Source organism: Trachurus japonicus, chromosome 15, assembly GCF_045865225.1.
Source record: "Trachurus japonicus isolate A0001 chromosome 15, Traja_1.0".
NCBI classification, from domain to species: Eukaryota; Metazoa; Chordata; class Actinopteri; order Carangiformes; family Carangidae; genus Trachurus; species Trachurus japonicus.
Window position 1 is genome coordinate 25,706,209 of NC_140921.1, and position 14,152 is coordinate 25,720,360.

At 40.4% G+C, this 14,152-nt stretch overlaps 2 protein-coding genes across 3 annotated transcripts; one reads left to right on the plus strand and one right to left on the minus strand.

The window, feature by feature from the left end:
* The first annotated feature begins 3,291 nt into the window (after positions 1-3,291).
* On the plus strand, positions 3,292-12,793 carry LOC146973811 (calpain-1 catalytic subunit-like). 2 transcript variants are annotated; one of them, XM_085800812.1, is made up of 23 exons: positions 3,331-3,442; positions 4,727-4,744; positions 5,571-5,817; positions 6,340-6,409; positions 6,522-6,640; positions 6,733-6,866; positions 6,996-7,164; positions 7,316-7,399; positions 7,492-7,577; positions 7,884-7,958; positions 8,225-8,385; positions 8,564-8,733; positions 8,852-8,863; positions 9,832-10,043; positions 10,127-10,166; positions 10,284-10,349; positions 10,793-10,850; positions 11,012-11,076; positions 11,209-11,277; positions 11,355-11,433; positions 11,524-11,637; positions 11,746-11,804; positions 11,894-12,793. In XM_085800812.1, exons 3-23 carry the CDS (start codon positions 5,572-5,574, stop codon positions 11,918-11,920), a joined length of 2,115 nt encoding a protein of 704 aa, XP_085656938.1. In that variant the 5' UTR covers positions 3,331-3,442; positions 4,727-4,744; position 5,571; the 3' UTR covers positions 11,921-12,793. The 2 variants fall into 2 exon arrangements, with proteins under 2 accessions (XP_085656939.1, XP_085656938.1); XM_085800813.1 differs by lacking the exon at positions 8,852-8,863 and having other exon boundaries at positions 3,292-3,442.
* An 85-nt stretch (positions 12,794-12,878) lies between these two features.
* On the minus strand, positions 12,879-14,147 carry mrpl14 (mitochondrial ribosomal protein L14). Its single transcript, XM_085800817.1, has 3 exons — positions 14,124-14,147; positions 13,820-13,923; positions 12,879-13,497 (listed from the first exon to the last, which is right to left on the minus strand). The coding sequence occupies exons 2-3, from the start codon at positions 13,897-13,899 to the stop codon at positions 13,131-13,133; spliced, it is 447 nt and encodes a 148-aa protein (XP_085656943.1). The 5' UTR covers positions 13,900-13,923; positions 14,124-14,147; the 3' UTR covers positions 12,879-13,130.
* Between the last annotated feature and the right edge of the window lie 5 nt (positions 14,148-14,152).

Consider the following 14,152-nt stretch of genomic DNA (forward strand, 5'->3'; position numbering starts at 1 on the left):
CAATCCAGATATGTCTTTGTCTCAGCCTCCTTTATAGCTGCCACAGGTGATGGGATGACAGGGTGGGATCACAGACAGGGAGGGGCCTACAATGGACAGGTGAGGTGCACAAAGGCAGCAGCAACCCTAAGCAAATCTGCAACGAGATGGTTGTGACCACAGCTGAAATACAAACAGGGACACACCTAAAGGCAAATTAAAGCACCATTCTCAATACCTCACTTTTTATTTAGGCTGTGTGTTTGTGATGGGCAATGTCTTGTATATATTGTCCTCTATTTCAAAAGCAAAAGAAGCAAACTAGATTTATGAAAAAAATTGAAAGTGGCATTCTGTAAGAAGCGTTAATAAAAATACACTTTACGGATAAGATAAAAGGTAGAGGTGTTATTCTTCTCCAAGTTGTTGTTGAGGATTACATTTAACACACAGCTGAGGGTTGAGAAATTGAGGCTTAACTGTAGCTATGTAATGAACCAACACTTAAACTGAGAAAGACTTAGACTGGGATATAAATGATGTTGCAGCACTAAGCCTGGGAGATATCTGCATGCCGTCTGATTTGGAGCCCATCATGTTCCAAAGTGTGACTTTGTATCCTTATTCTTTTCTGTGCAAAGAAGCAAAGCTAATCTTTAGTCACACAACCTCAAAGTCAGTTTCAACTGGTTCAATTAGCAACTCAACTGGAGAAGCAACATGGAACAATGTTTGTTTTAAATGATGACAAGTTGTGTTTAAGTGTCAGGAAGTAGCACGTACACTAAATGAGGGTTTGCATATTAAAGGTATGAATGGTAGTTGTTAAATTTTCCACAGCATGGAGTTGGACACTCGTAAAAAAAGACCTAGTCATGTTTAAAGGGCTGTGGTTCAGTGCTGGGGTTAATGAGATTCTGTGCACAAATACTACTGAAAGTAAAAAAAAAAAAAAAAAAAGCTTCATAAAGAAATTCTTATGAACATTTCTTGTTTGCAGCGCTGACTTTCCTTTGAAGTGTCTTCCTCACTGCCAGCCTTCCACACCCAGCGGACACATGCACTATCATCTTAGATAAGGTAACCAACAGTGCATGCAAATGTCTCTGTGGGAAGTTGGTTGAAGGGTGTGTCAAAAACCACTGGATGAGTGACGTGTGTGTACACAAGTGTTGTGTGTGAATAATATTAAAGGATGAGTGTCAATATTAACAATATCATCACATTATGTGTATGGTGCTGAGTTGAAGTGGTATCAGAACAGTACATTTGATTCAGTGAATGCAAAAATAAATTGCAATTAAGCATAAAAAACACATTTATTTTCTCAGCTATTGTTTAACCATTGAAACTACTCCGCAGTGACTCTGATGAAAAATATATATATATATATATATAATGTCATACAAACCAGCATAAATGCTCTTAACTGTCCAATTATGGTTCATGTCTCTCTGCTTAAATATAATTAAATACCAGTATTGATCGAATATATTATTACTGAATTAGATTAATTATACATTGAAGCCTCCAGTGGTGCTTTTACCAGCTGATATGCATCACCCATTGTTACTAAGTAAAAGCTAATGCAATATTTAAATGAAACGTCGATTGAACTTCTATATTTGTTGCCTATTCTAAGTGGTTTTGATTAAAATCAGCATAGCAGAACATGTTACAGTTGCTCAAGTAGTTATAACTTGTGGTATTTGTTGTATGGGTTAAATCATTCAAAATGAAATACCAACCAAATTTAAAATGACACCTTTGAGTACTTCTGCATCTACGACATGTTATTAATCTGTTTTAGGGATAAAAAGTAATTGGGCAAATTGAACAGATGGAAATTAAGTTTTTTTTTTTTTTTTGCACACTTGAGAGTGGCTCAAAAGGTAGGCACAACATCTCATTAATCTTACATTTTAAGATCAAACTTTTTTACAATAGGAGAACAAAAAGACACTTGCCAGACAGACTAGCAGAACACAAGTACAATATTTGTAGAGGGAGACAAACCTCCTGACCTAGATTTTACTGCTTTTTTGTAAACATCAGTTTTTTTTTTCTCTCTTATGGACTCTATGAACTGTTGTTAACATTGTTGTTTGTTGTGGAGCATTTATATTCAGCGTGATGCTGAATTGCATCACAGTCTGCTGGTGTTAAGGTCTCACGTGATCAAGGAATTACAATAAAAGATTTTAAATAGTTTTAGAGGTGCCTCTGTGTTTTGTTTTTTGTTGTTGTGATTTTTGAGTGCACACATGTTCCTGTCCAAAGACCACCTCAAACAAACACACTGAGTGCCTTTTACAACATTTTTGAATCTATGACCTATAAACACACACAAGGCCTGTGCTAAGAGCATATCTCTTATGTCGTACAAAACTATTTGTCACCTTCTATGTTACACTCAGTGTCAAGCAACATGCATACATAGTACATACAGTATCTCTGGATATAGCTGGTGGACATGGTCACTTATATAATGCAGCCACAGACTTCATTATAACCTAATACAGAGCAACAACGTCTGTGGCTAACTGGGTTACAGAATATGAATAGTTGTGGTAGCTGGTGACCTTTAACCTTTGCTGTGATTTACAGCACATTATCTCTCAGGTGACATGCAGTTGTTTAAGGTTGCAGCCTCGGGTTTATCAAGATGATTGACATAGATGAGAGGTGGAGTTTACTCAGGTAACAATTACACATGAGCAAAGTTTACTTTTACAGTGATTATTTTTCTATTTTGACCGGTCAAAAACATAGTTTCTACTCAGTGCTCAGAATGTATTCAAAGGACAGTTATATATATATATATATATACGTATATATATATATTGTAATAATCTTTGTTTATTGAGATGCATATATAATCAAAGTAGAAAAATTCTGAGTTTGTTTACCAAATCTTTCTGCCTTTGATACTGCACATCCAACATTAAGTCTATTGTATACAGATGACATAACATTAAAGTTGTGGTTACAGTAGCATCTTGTGTACAATATCTCAGCCCACACTTCCAAGCTTTATGATGAACACTTGCTTTTATTGTTCATTTGATAAGATAAGCTCTTGAATAGAATTTCAGATTATTAAAAAAAGAAAGTGTTCACCTGAGGCTCATTTTGATCTCTGATCTCCCATGTTGTAATTATTTGTTCTCTGTGCTCTGTTTTGGCTTATCAAATGTGATTTTGGTGTGCAGGGGATGCAGTTTACAGTCAGCACCTCTAGGGGCATTGTGTGGTGCTGTAAATGAGCGGTGGCCCCGCCTACAGTAGCGGATAAGGTTTCCTGCAGTGTGTGCGTGTGTGCATGGGTGTGCGTGAGTGTGTGTGTGTGTAGCGGAGAGGGCTGGACCTGCGCTCCTGGCTATCAAACCACTGCCCACCCCCTTTCCCAGATTTACGCGAAAATCACCATCCAACAGCCCCAGCAGGAGCAGAGAACGCGCTGGTGAGTCCAGAGTCTTATTCATCTTGATTCAATGACAGTGTTGATGTGACCGGCTTAAGGTTTTAACGGTGCCTCGTGGTTTTATTGTAACGCAGGCCTCCGGTGCGGCGGGTTTACTTTAATACAGGCTCCTGCAGGCTGTACTAATAATAGTCCCAGCTGTCATCTTCACACGCACCGATTCACTTTACCTGTGACTTCCAGTGTGTGATCATGGCCTAAGATCCTGTGTTAGAGCCAGGTCTTTGTAGCTGCAGTGCCAGTGCGCATAGAAAAGCAGGCCTCCCTTAACAGCTGAAACAGGTGCTGGGCTCAATGCATATCTGACATAGTGACTGTGTCATAGTAACAGGCCTTTACTTTTACAAAGTAGCTCCTATATACACAACATTGTAGTGTCTATTTAGAGGAGACGCCTTCGTTGGCCCCTGTGCAGTGTTTTGACTCAGATAGTAGTAGGTTGGTCTGGGTTATGGCTGGGGTTGAAGTCCTACAGTATGGATGACATCATTATCAGGACTGCACCGATCAGCTTTTCTCTGTGCATTGTGGGGAAGAAGAGATATCCTTTTGGTCATGAGCCAGCAGGCGCCTCTCTCTAGCTGTTTTACAGAGCATGGGGACATTCCTGCAGAGTCTACAGGCATATGGGGCCACAGGGGAGAGGGGCTTTGGGGGTGGACCTATAGACAATGTCCTTGTCTGCAGGATTGTTTCTGTTTAAAAGCATGTTTTTATTTTTATTGCACAGCAGCACGTCTGCAACACGTCTGATATTTCTGTCTTTCCCCCCCTAACTGCACCACTGTAGCGCCGTCCAGATTTCTGCTTTGATTCTTTGAATGCCTGGACTGTTTACTGAACTCAGCTCATTAGGATTCCTCTCCTGTGTGTGTGTGTGGAGCAGAGCAGCATAAAAGACTGTCCCATGTCCCAGATATTCCAGCACTGGTTCAGTCCGGCATAGTCCAGTAACTGTGGTTCCTTTCTTGGTGTATTAAGTTCTTTTATCCTGTTGCTTTGCTCTCAGAGCCATTATGTCCTCCACAGAGACTAGACGGACACTTTTGAACTTCTGCAGAAAGTGCTTTCAGCAGTGGAGCCCCTCCCTCCCACTGCTTTGTAAACACTAGTGTCCATTATTGCCTGCATTTTTTTTTTTTTACCATGGCTACACAAGCTTCATCAGCCTGAGGGATTATTTGAAATAACACTTCATCTTTTACCACTGGTAAAGCATTACTGAATGCCATTTTCTCTCCTTTTTCTCTCATTCTTCCTCAGCCTACCTACACAGCCAAGGTATCTTATTTCTCACTTGTATTGTTGTTCCTGGGTTTGCTGTGTTTAAAGTGGCTGTTCTCATGTTTCTCTTTTCCAATGTACATTCTTTCTCTTTGTCTAATATTTCTCTGCTGGGCTTTTCATACTCAACTTTCCATAGAAGCACATTTACTTTTATTTATGTGTGACCACTCACCATTACCACCCACACACCATCACCATGTTGTGTTGTGTTGTGTTGTGTTGTGTTGACTCACTTGTGAATTCACACCTTTATTATTTAGGTGATTCTTTTTTTTTTTACTCTTACTTCCTCACATATTTTCTTACTTACACACTCATGAAGGTAATAAAAGTCAGGAGGACGGTTATGGAGAGGAAGGCTGGATTATGTATTTATGTATTCATCTGTTGGCCTAAGAGTTGTCATATATGTATTAATTCAGAAAAAATGAATGGACTTGTAAAATATGCATCATGTGCAAGACTTTAATTGGAGAATGTAAAATCCTCAGGTTGCTAAACTTACTCCAGGAACTGACTTTAGTTTCCTCAGTGGCAGCAGTTTCATCTTTTCGTTGTAATTGTTCAGCCTTTAGCATTTTACTGTTCTGCCAACAGCAGAGTGTACAAGTACCATGTCAGGCTAAATAATTGAAGGAAGACTCACTCTAATCAGTGGGACCAAAAAAAAATCATCATCACTAGTATACACAACTTGTCTACAAATGCTCTCTCACCTGATTGGTTCGCTGTTAGCTGTCTGTGCTGCTGATTAGCTTCCTGCTATTTTTAGACAGCACTGTGCATACCCACCAGTGGCATTATTTTTATCTTGCACCAGCATGCATCCATCCGGAGGGATTTCTGCAACAATATACGCCAATAGGCTGCGGGCAGAAGGCATGGGCTCCACGGACCAGGCTGTCCACTTCAGCAACCAGGACTACGAGGCCCTGAAACAGGAGTGTGTGGAGTCGGGCTGCCTGTTTGAAGACCCCTGTTTCCCAGCAGAGCCTCCATCCCTGGGCTTCAAGGAGCTGGCCCCCTACTCCTCCAAAACCAGAGATGTGGTGTGGATGAGACCAACGGTGAGGATGCACAAGGAGAAATAATTACATGTAACAGTTACATTTACATATACATTCACATATACCTCTTATACATGCATTTACAGATGAATGGTGTCTGAGTCTAGACTCCAGATCTAAAGCAGGAAACACCTGTGGACCCCTCTCCTAACATTTCACAGCAGCAGTTTGTTGCTGTTGTGAAATGTTACGAGTTGACAGAGACTTAACAGAGCAACATATAAACAAACATATCAATGACTCTTATCTTATTTCATGTCTGCAAACTCAGACAGATAGTCAGACAGAATACGACAAGTATGAACAGGAACTGCAGACCATGTCTGCAGCTGTCAGCATCTTGTGGCATTCTCCGACCACTCCCTGCGGTGACATGTGTTTACAGTGCCGCATTAAAACAGGAAGTTAAGATGCCAGGGTAGCAACTGTTTCAAAGTTGTGTCACCTTAAGGTAAATCCTAACAGGGGATGTCCACGCCAAACTCTGAGCACTCCATTGATTTGTCTTAATTTTCTTCACAGGAACTGATGGATGACGCTCAGTTCATTGTGGGTGGAGCCACCAGGACAGACATCTGTCAGGGAGCGCTGGGTGCGTAACCCTAACCCTTGTTGCTCAAGTCATTAATGTCAAAATTGTCAAGGAATAACAGTTGAAAGACATGATTGGATGTTGGTTCCTAAATGCTTCCTCTAACTGACAGGAGACTGCTGGCTCTTGGCAGCCATCGGCTCCCTCACCCTGAACGAGAGGTTGCTCCATCGGGTCGTCCCACATGGGCAGACCTTCCAAGACGACTACGCTGGAATCTTCCACTTTCAGGTACATCACCTTCAAACCTTTAATTTGTCAAGACTAAGGCAAGCAATTTAGATTGAAGGCCTTCTTGTTTTGTTTATTGCTCTGTGTTGCAGTTCTGGCAGTTTGGCGAGTGGGTGGATGTTGTGATCGACGACAGATTGCCTGTCAAAGATGGAGAGCTGATGTTTGTCCATTCAGCTGAGGGCAATGAATTCTGGAGTGCACTCCTGGAGAAGGCTTACGCTAAGTAGGTATTGAGTCTGCCCAGATTGTTAATTATTCAGCATGGGCGTATTTAGTGGGAATCCATAAATCATATCCTGAAGCACTTATGCTGAAGACAAACAAACTGAGGTATGCTATAACTTGCTATCAGGCTGAATGGCTCCTATGAGGCTCTGTCCGGAGGAAGCACCACTGAAGGATTCGAGGACTTCACAGGTGGTGTGTCTGAGATGTACGAGCTCCGCAAGCCTCCCAGAGATCTTTACAGGATAATCAGCAAAGCACTGGAGAGAGGCTCCCTGCTGGGCTGCTCCATCGATGTGAGTGCTGAACACGCTGGCACACCGCCAAGACACAGCAGATCGGTGCTAGACCATCCTGAGAAAGCCACTTACATTAAAAGCAATACTATTCATTTATTGGTCAGGCAATTGATATTCATATTCACATACAGCTATCATGTCTTCACAGATCACCAGTGCCTTCGACATGGAGTCTGTGACATTCAAGAAGCTTGTTAAGGGCCACGCCTACTCAGTCACCGGACTGAAGGAGGTCTGTCTCTGTTTCCTCTGCCGTCTTTAATAAGTCGCCATTATGATTGATAGCTGTGGTTGTAAGTTTCCCATCACTGTGATGTTACTTAGGTTGATTTCCGTGGCAACATGGAGCGCCTAATCCGAGTACGCAACCCCTGGGGCCAGGTGGAGTGGACGGGAGCTTGGAGTGACAAGTGAGTGCACCAGAATATAAACATCCGTGGTCTCTGTGATAAGATAAGATAAGATAAGAATTACTTTATTAATCCCCAAAGGGAAATTCATTCATCTGGTAGCTCATCTACCATTTGCAGAAGAATTAAAAAGCCTGATGGCTGTAGGTACAAAGGATCTTCTATCTCTCCGTCCTGCATAGAAGAGAGAGGAGCTGTCCACCACCTGCTTCTTTTTAGTCCATGAAGGTGTTATGAAGTGGATGATCCAAAGCCAGAATATGTCCAGTACTATATATCGGTGTCTCTTTGTGTTGTTCTGTGCAGTTCACCTGAATGGGACGAGATCGACCCTTCTGAACGAGAGGATTTGCATCTTCAGATGGAGGATGGAGAGTTTTGGTGAGATGTTTTAATGTGGCTGCTGTCAGTATTTGTGAGGAAAGGTTGGATTGCTCATTTGCGAGTAGGTTGAGAAGACTGATCCATCTCATCAGCTAGCTGTTTCCCTAGATTCCACCTTGTGCTCAGCTGTACTAAGCAGTTATTTCTGACACAAGGGACAGGAGCCTTGTGTCAGAAATAACCCACAGATATGAGAACTGTTGATTTTACATTAGAAAGCCTGCACTCAGGATTCTGACTCCAAACTGACTGTCACCTTCCAGGATGTCCTTCAGCGAGTTCACCCGGCAGTTTTCCCGTCTGGAGATCTGTAACTTGACTCCTGATGTTCTGAGTGATGACAGCGTCAGCCACTGGAACACCATCAAGTTCTACGGCACGTGGCGGAGAGGCAGCACCGCTGGAGGCTGCAGGAACAATCCCAGTGAGTCGACACCATGTGGTCATAGGAAACAATGCCTCTCATGCACACTGACATAGATAACCTGATGATGCTGTCTGATCTTACTTTTACTTGGCAAAACAAACAGGTTGTGTAGTGTTACTGTGACTTTGACACAGGCGAACACTAATCTGTGTCTAATCTAATGTGTCTGTGTCAGACACGTTTTGGATCAACCCTCAGTATAAGATCACGTTGCTGGAGGAAGACGACGATCCAGAGGACGATGAGGTGGCCTGCAGTTTTTTAGTAGCTCTCATGCAGAAGGACCGCCGCAGATATCGTCGCCAGGGTCAGGACATGCACACCATCGGCTTTGCTCTCTATGAGGTGAGAACACCTCCTTGCTGTTCCTCTGGTTTATTCACCTGTTTAACAACATGACTTTTTTTTAGAATTGTCTCTCTTTTTTTACATAAATTTTTTTTTCTTTTTTTCTTTCTTGCAGATCCCAGAGGAGGTAAGCCGAGCAGTAAATACAACCACTACCGCTAATCCTCAATATATATATATATATATATATACTGTATATAGTATCTTTATTTCGGACTCAGGGTCCATAGCAAGACATAACACAACAACAGACACACAACACAGACAGTAAAAGAGAATAGAGATAAAACATAGAGATAGGGATTTACATCATTGATATCAAAAATAGAAATGACTATAAAGTCAAAAAGAGACAATTGGCTTTATGCACAGCTCCACTACTTCCTGAAATAAGACAGCTCCTTTATTTCCTTTCTTACATTATTGGACCAACTGATTAATCCAGGTGTATCTGACCTCACAACAATGGTCAGGCACACCTGGATTAATCAGGTGGTCCAATAATGTAAGACAGGAAATAAAGGAGCTGGCTTATTTCAGGAAGTAGTGTAGCTGTGCATAAAGCCCATTGTACCAGTGTCTCCACATTGCAAAAACTCAAAATATTAACAAGAATATTTGTCTTATTTCTAGTCAAAATGCCATTTCTAGTCAAAACAAATCAAATTATACATAAGACTCATCACATAAAAATTAGCTTGTTTTAAGACACTTTTTCCTTCTTTCAAGCATATTTTCAGTTTAAATAAGTAGAAAAATCTGATAGTGGAGCAAGTTTTTCTTTCTTATTACAAGCACAAAAAACTTGCTTTCACTGGCAGATTTTTCTACTTATTTCAAGTGAAAATTAGTTTGAAACAAGTGAGAATGATCTAAAATCAAGTTAATTTTTAGGTGATGAGTCTTATATATAAGTGGAAAGAGATTACCGGTAGTTTTGACTAGAAATTAGACATTTTGACAAGAAATAAGACAAACAAATATTCTTGGAAATATTTTGAGTTTTTGCAGTGTATGTTATGCTGTTGGCAGTTTCAAGAAGGTGAAATGTGCAATTTGCATCTTGACACATGTATTATTTCCTACTGCCCTTAGTACAGAGGCTGCCAGAATGTCCACTTGAAGAAAAATTTCTTTTTGAGCCATTCGTCGTGCGCACGCTCAGAGACCTTCATTAACCTGAGAGAGGTGAGCACACGGATGCGTCTGCCCCCCGGAGAATACCTCATCGTCCCCTCCACCTTTGAGGCCGGTAAAGAGGCCGACTTTGTCCTCAGAGTCTTCACTGAGAAGCAATCAGAAACTGAGTATGTGACATTCATGTCAGTCTATGTGTCAAATGTAAGAATGTAAATCTCATGCTAATACCAGTATGTTTTTATCCATTTAGAGAGTTGGATGACGAAATCTCTGCTGATTTAGAAGATGATGTACGTATAAGTGAACACATGAACTACACTGTAGAGGGGAAAAATCTACAATGTTAATATAATGAAATGTGAAGTAGTTTGTTTATCAATCAGCTCTTTTCTCCTACTTTCCCTCAGGAGGAACTAACTGAAGATGATATTGATGACTCCTTCAAATCCATGTTCGCCCAGTTAGCAGGAGAGGTAGGCTCTGAATGCTACATAAATAATCCTTATAGTGATTCCAGTGGTAAATATTGGTATCTATGGCATTTTAAATATTATCTAAAAGTTGAAAGAACCCTTATATTGTGGCCCCGAGAGCTCAACGAATCACAACTTCAGAAAAAAACATCCAAATCTCCATCAAGCGAGAGAGAGACAAGAAAGTCATGGTGAAAGAGAGTTGATGATACACACACACACACCCACACCCACATAAACACACACACTTGTGTCTGCAGGGAATACTTCCTTTGTAGGACTTCAGTTGCGGTGTGGTTGTGTATTTGCATGAGTTTTCCCAAGTCCCAGTTTGTTGAGCTCTCAGGGCCACTGTAGTAAATGAATAAAAATACAGTTGATCCATGGTAGTTGAACTGATATGTGCTAATGTCTCTTCTCTCTCTGTCCATGTTACTTTCCAGGATATGGAGATTTCTATTTGCGAGCTTAAGACTATTCTGAACAGAGTCGTCTCCCGGCGTGAGTTTTATATTTAGACACACGCACATGCTAAAAAGTTTACATCTTAGTCATACATCTACCATTCCTGTATTAGATTCCACTGCAGAGTGTGCACCATCCATTTGCCTGAGTCATTGTAGATGATATTATTTCAGTAGAGTGTTTTTTTCCTGTTTCAGACAAAGATCTGAAGACTGATGGCTTCAGTATGGAATCATGTCGGACCATGGTCAACCTGATGGATGTATCCTCTGAAGTTATCAGACATGAATTGACCAAAACAGTTCTGAAAGTGATTTTATTGAAATGTACTATTTATTTAGCATGCAAGTAATTGTCTGTGGTCAGTTTCTCTCTTTGACACCGTTTATACCAGAAAGATGGAAGTGCCCGTTTAGGGCTGGTGGAGTTTCAGCTCCTGTGGAACAAGATCAGAAAGTGGCTGGTAAGAAAGACTTAAAGGAGCATTACATGGACTCTCTGTACTTTATATGTATTTATATTTCTCTTCCGGTTTCCCAGGTCATTTTCAGACAGTTTGATCTTGACAAGTCAGGGGCCATGAGCTCATATGAGATGCGTCTTGCTGTGGAGTCAGCAGGTATATTGCTCTTCTGTATCATTTTCACATTTATTTACCAGTTCACACACTCTCACAGCCCTTTCTTTTGTCTTTTGTCCTCTTTTCTAGGTTTCAAACTGAACAACAGACTGAACCAGGTCCTTGTGGCCCGGTATGCAGAGAATGAGATGATTGACTTTGACAACTTCATCTGCTGCTTGGTCAAGCTTGAAGCCATGTTTAGTGAGTATTATTACTTTATGTGTTACTGGAAACAGACACCAGATATTAATCAAGTGGGAATTACAAGATGAAGGAAAAATGATGAAACCTCAATTTATTTTTTCACAGGGTCTTTCCAGCAGTTTGACAAGGATGGATCAGGAGAGGCTGAGCTGAATCTCACAGAGGTGAGTTGTTGTTGTGATTTTAAAATTAAGCCTAAGTACATTGTGTCACTCTTTTCTCTTCGTCTAACTCTATTTTTCCTCATTACTAGTGGCTTTACATGACAATGTGCGGTTGATGAGTCATCACTGGAGGAGATTTTAGAGTAAAGGTACAGACTGCCACAAACCAGGATCCCTGAAGACCCCTCAGCCTTAGACACCTGCGCATCTGTTAACATATTCCACCTCAGCAACTAAACTAGCAAAAGAGCTGTAAGACTAAAAACCAAAGTCCTACCGAGACATGTATTAGAAACTATGCAAACCCATTGTTTGAAGCAGTCCATGTGCCACATTAATCTGTCGTCTTTGTAAAAACAGCATGTGTCTGTGCATGTTAAAAATCACTAGCTGTAGTGTACATTGTAACAGTTTTGTTTCTTTTTCCACATTTTGGTTTGGCTGTCTATAAGAATAAACAGATTTACTAACCTTTTATTGAGGTTTTAAGTCTGTTCTTGTAGTGCTTTGAAGAGTTAAGTCTTATAGTTTTCGTAATCATTCTTCATGTATTTCCACTTTCCCCTGATTTGATGACTGAAATATCTTTTAGCAGGAAATCTGTGTTGTTAGTAGTTTCATTCTTGAACCTGCAGGTGGCAGTACAGACCAATCTGATTTCTGAGTATTAGTTTTTTTTATATATATTTTGGCATTTGATACTGAAATTTTGCCTGTTTATATATTGCACCGGACATTTTAGCTGAAACTGAATTAGAGCAGCTGTCCTTGGTTGTTTTTATTTTGCATTAGGATTTTACCTGAAGGAAACTGCACATAAAATTGCATTACTTTAGTGAGAAATACCGTTAACAGCCCACTTGTCTCACGTGATACTGAATGCCTTATATACATTGCACCATTATGTTATGAAAGGCGATTAAAAATGTGCCACTCGTGTTCCATGTTGTGAATGTATGTTGTGCCTTCAATAAATATTTACCTCATGGCTCATGCTTTCTCAGTTTGTTCAGTGTCTGTGATTACATGAACACATCCCATATTTGGCTGCTCAGACTTCACCAGAAACTCCTATCCTTTCCCAGTAAAGGTTATATTTATTGTAAGCATAGAGGCCTCAGTTAAAGTCAAGCATGATGACGAAAGACTTGAGTCCATTACAGATATTCAGTGTCAATGGAATATTGTAGAGGGATAAGTGCTTCTTAAACTTTACTGAAGAAAAAAGCAAATACAAACAATCAGAATGTGCGCCCCAGGAGATACACAATATACAGAGTACGTGTGTTTCAAATAAAGAATGTTCACAACTCAATGATGCAGTTATCAAACAAATGTACTGGCAATTGCCAACACTTTAGAGTAGTCCCCCTCCAGTTTCCGTAGATGTGTGGGCAGAGGAATCCTAATCCTGGTTCCTGTAGGGTTCCCATTTTCCTCAATCAGAACAACATTGTTTGAATCAAAGCGTGGAGTCATGCGATCTCCAGGCATTTTGTGTCCAACGATTAACGCTTTCTTCTTCTGTCCTTTGATGGCAAGCAACACTTTGTCACCCACTTTCCCCACACCATTCTTGGTGTAGACATGGATCACTCTTGGTGGACGATGATGTGGTGTATTTCCAAGGGTGCTGTTGTCTACTACACGGACTCTTGACATTTTCTGAATGGCTGCTGCAACAGTGGACACACTGAAAAGACAAAAAGTAAATGGGTGAGCTTCAACCTACAAGATGCTTCACCAAATATCATAGACATAGGCCTAGATCACAGACAGTTTTGCTTTTTTTTTTTACTCAGTGATACTGAAAAGTAGGTTAATTTCGTTGTCCTGGTAATTCTTTCTCTAACATTAGAGGAGGAGTAGATATACATGTCACTGTCTGTGTGAATTGTTTAAACTTATTTTGTAAAATATTTCAAGATGGTAGCCCGGACAACACAGATTTTTAACATTTTAGCTGCCAAACCTTATACAATATTTGACACTAAACTGTTTTTTTTTCTTCTTACCTAAACGTCCTCTGATGAATCATAGATGATGTGTCTATGAGTAGTCCAGTGAGGGATCTTGAAAGTTGAGAGAGAGCCATAGCTACAGCGAATTACAGAGCCAGCTACAGAGAGAGAGAGCATAAAGGTTAGCTGCTAAAAAGCTAATTGGTTTTCTAATAAAATCACTAGCAACATATAAAGCATTTCAACTCCTTATAACAAAGCGAAATCATTTTGTGTTTATAGTCGTTACCCCCAATAACAACTCGTCTATCTGAAGAGTCGAAATTTAAGTTTAAAACGTCTATCTTGTTAGCGTTACCTTTCTATCATGCGCCATGCCAATGTCAA

What these genes read in the sequence shown, in the direction of transcription:
- mrpl14 (XM_085800817.1), bottom strand. Translation starts at nt 13,899, where the DNA reads ATGGCTCTCTCTCAACTTTCAAGATCCCTCACTGGACTACTCATAGAC. An exon ending in ATTCATCAGAGGACGTTTAG is followed by an intron (nt 13,498 to 13,819) that starts GTAAGAAGAAAA and finishes TTGTCTTTTCAG; the next exon opens with TGTGTCCACTGTTGCAGCAG.
- LOC146973811 (XM_085800812.1), top strand. Translation starts at nt 5,572, where the DNA reads ATGCATCCATCCGGAGGGATTTCTGCAACAATATACGCCAATAGGCTG. An exon ending in CAAGCTTGAAGCCATGTTTA is followed by an intron (nt 11,638 to 11,745) that starts GTGAGTATTATT and finishes ATTTTTTCACAG; the next exon opens with GGTCTTTCCAGCAGTTTGAC. An exon ending in CTGAGCTGAATCTCACAGAG is followed by an intron (nt 11,805 to 11,893) that starts GTGAGTTGTTGT and finishes CCTCATTACTAG; the next exon opens with TGGCTTTACATGACAATGTG.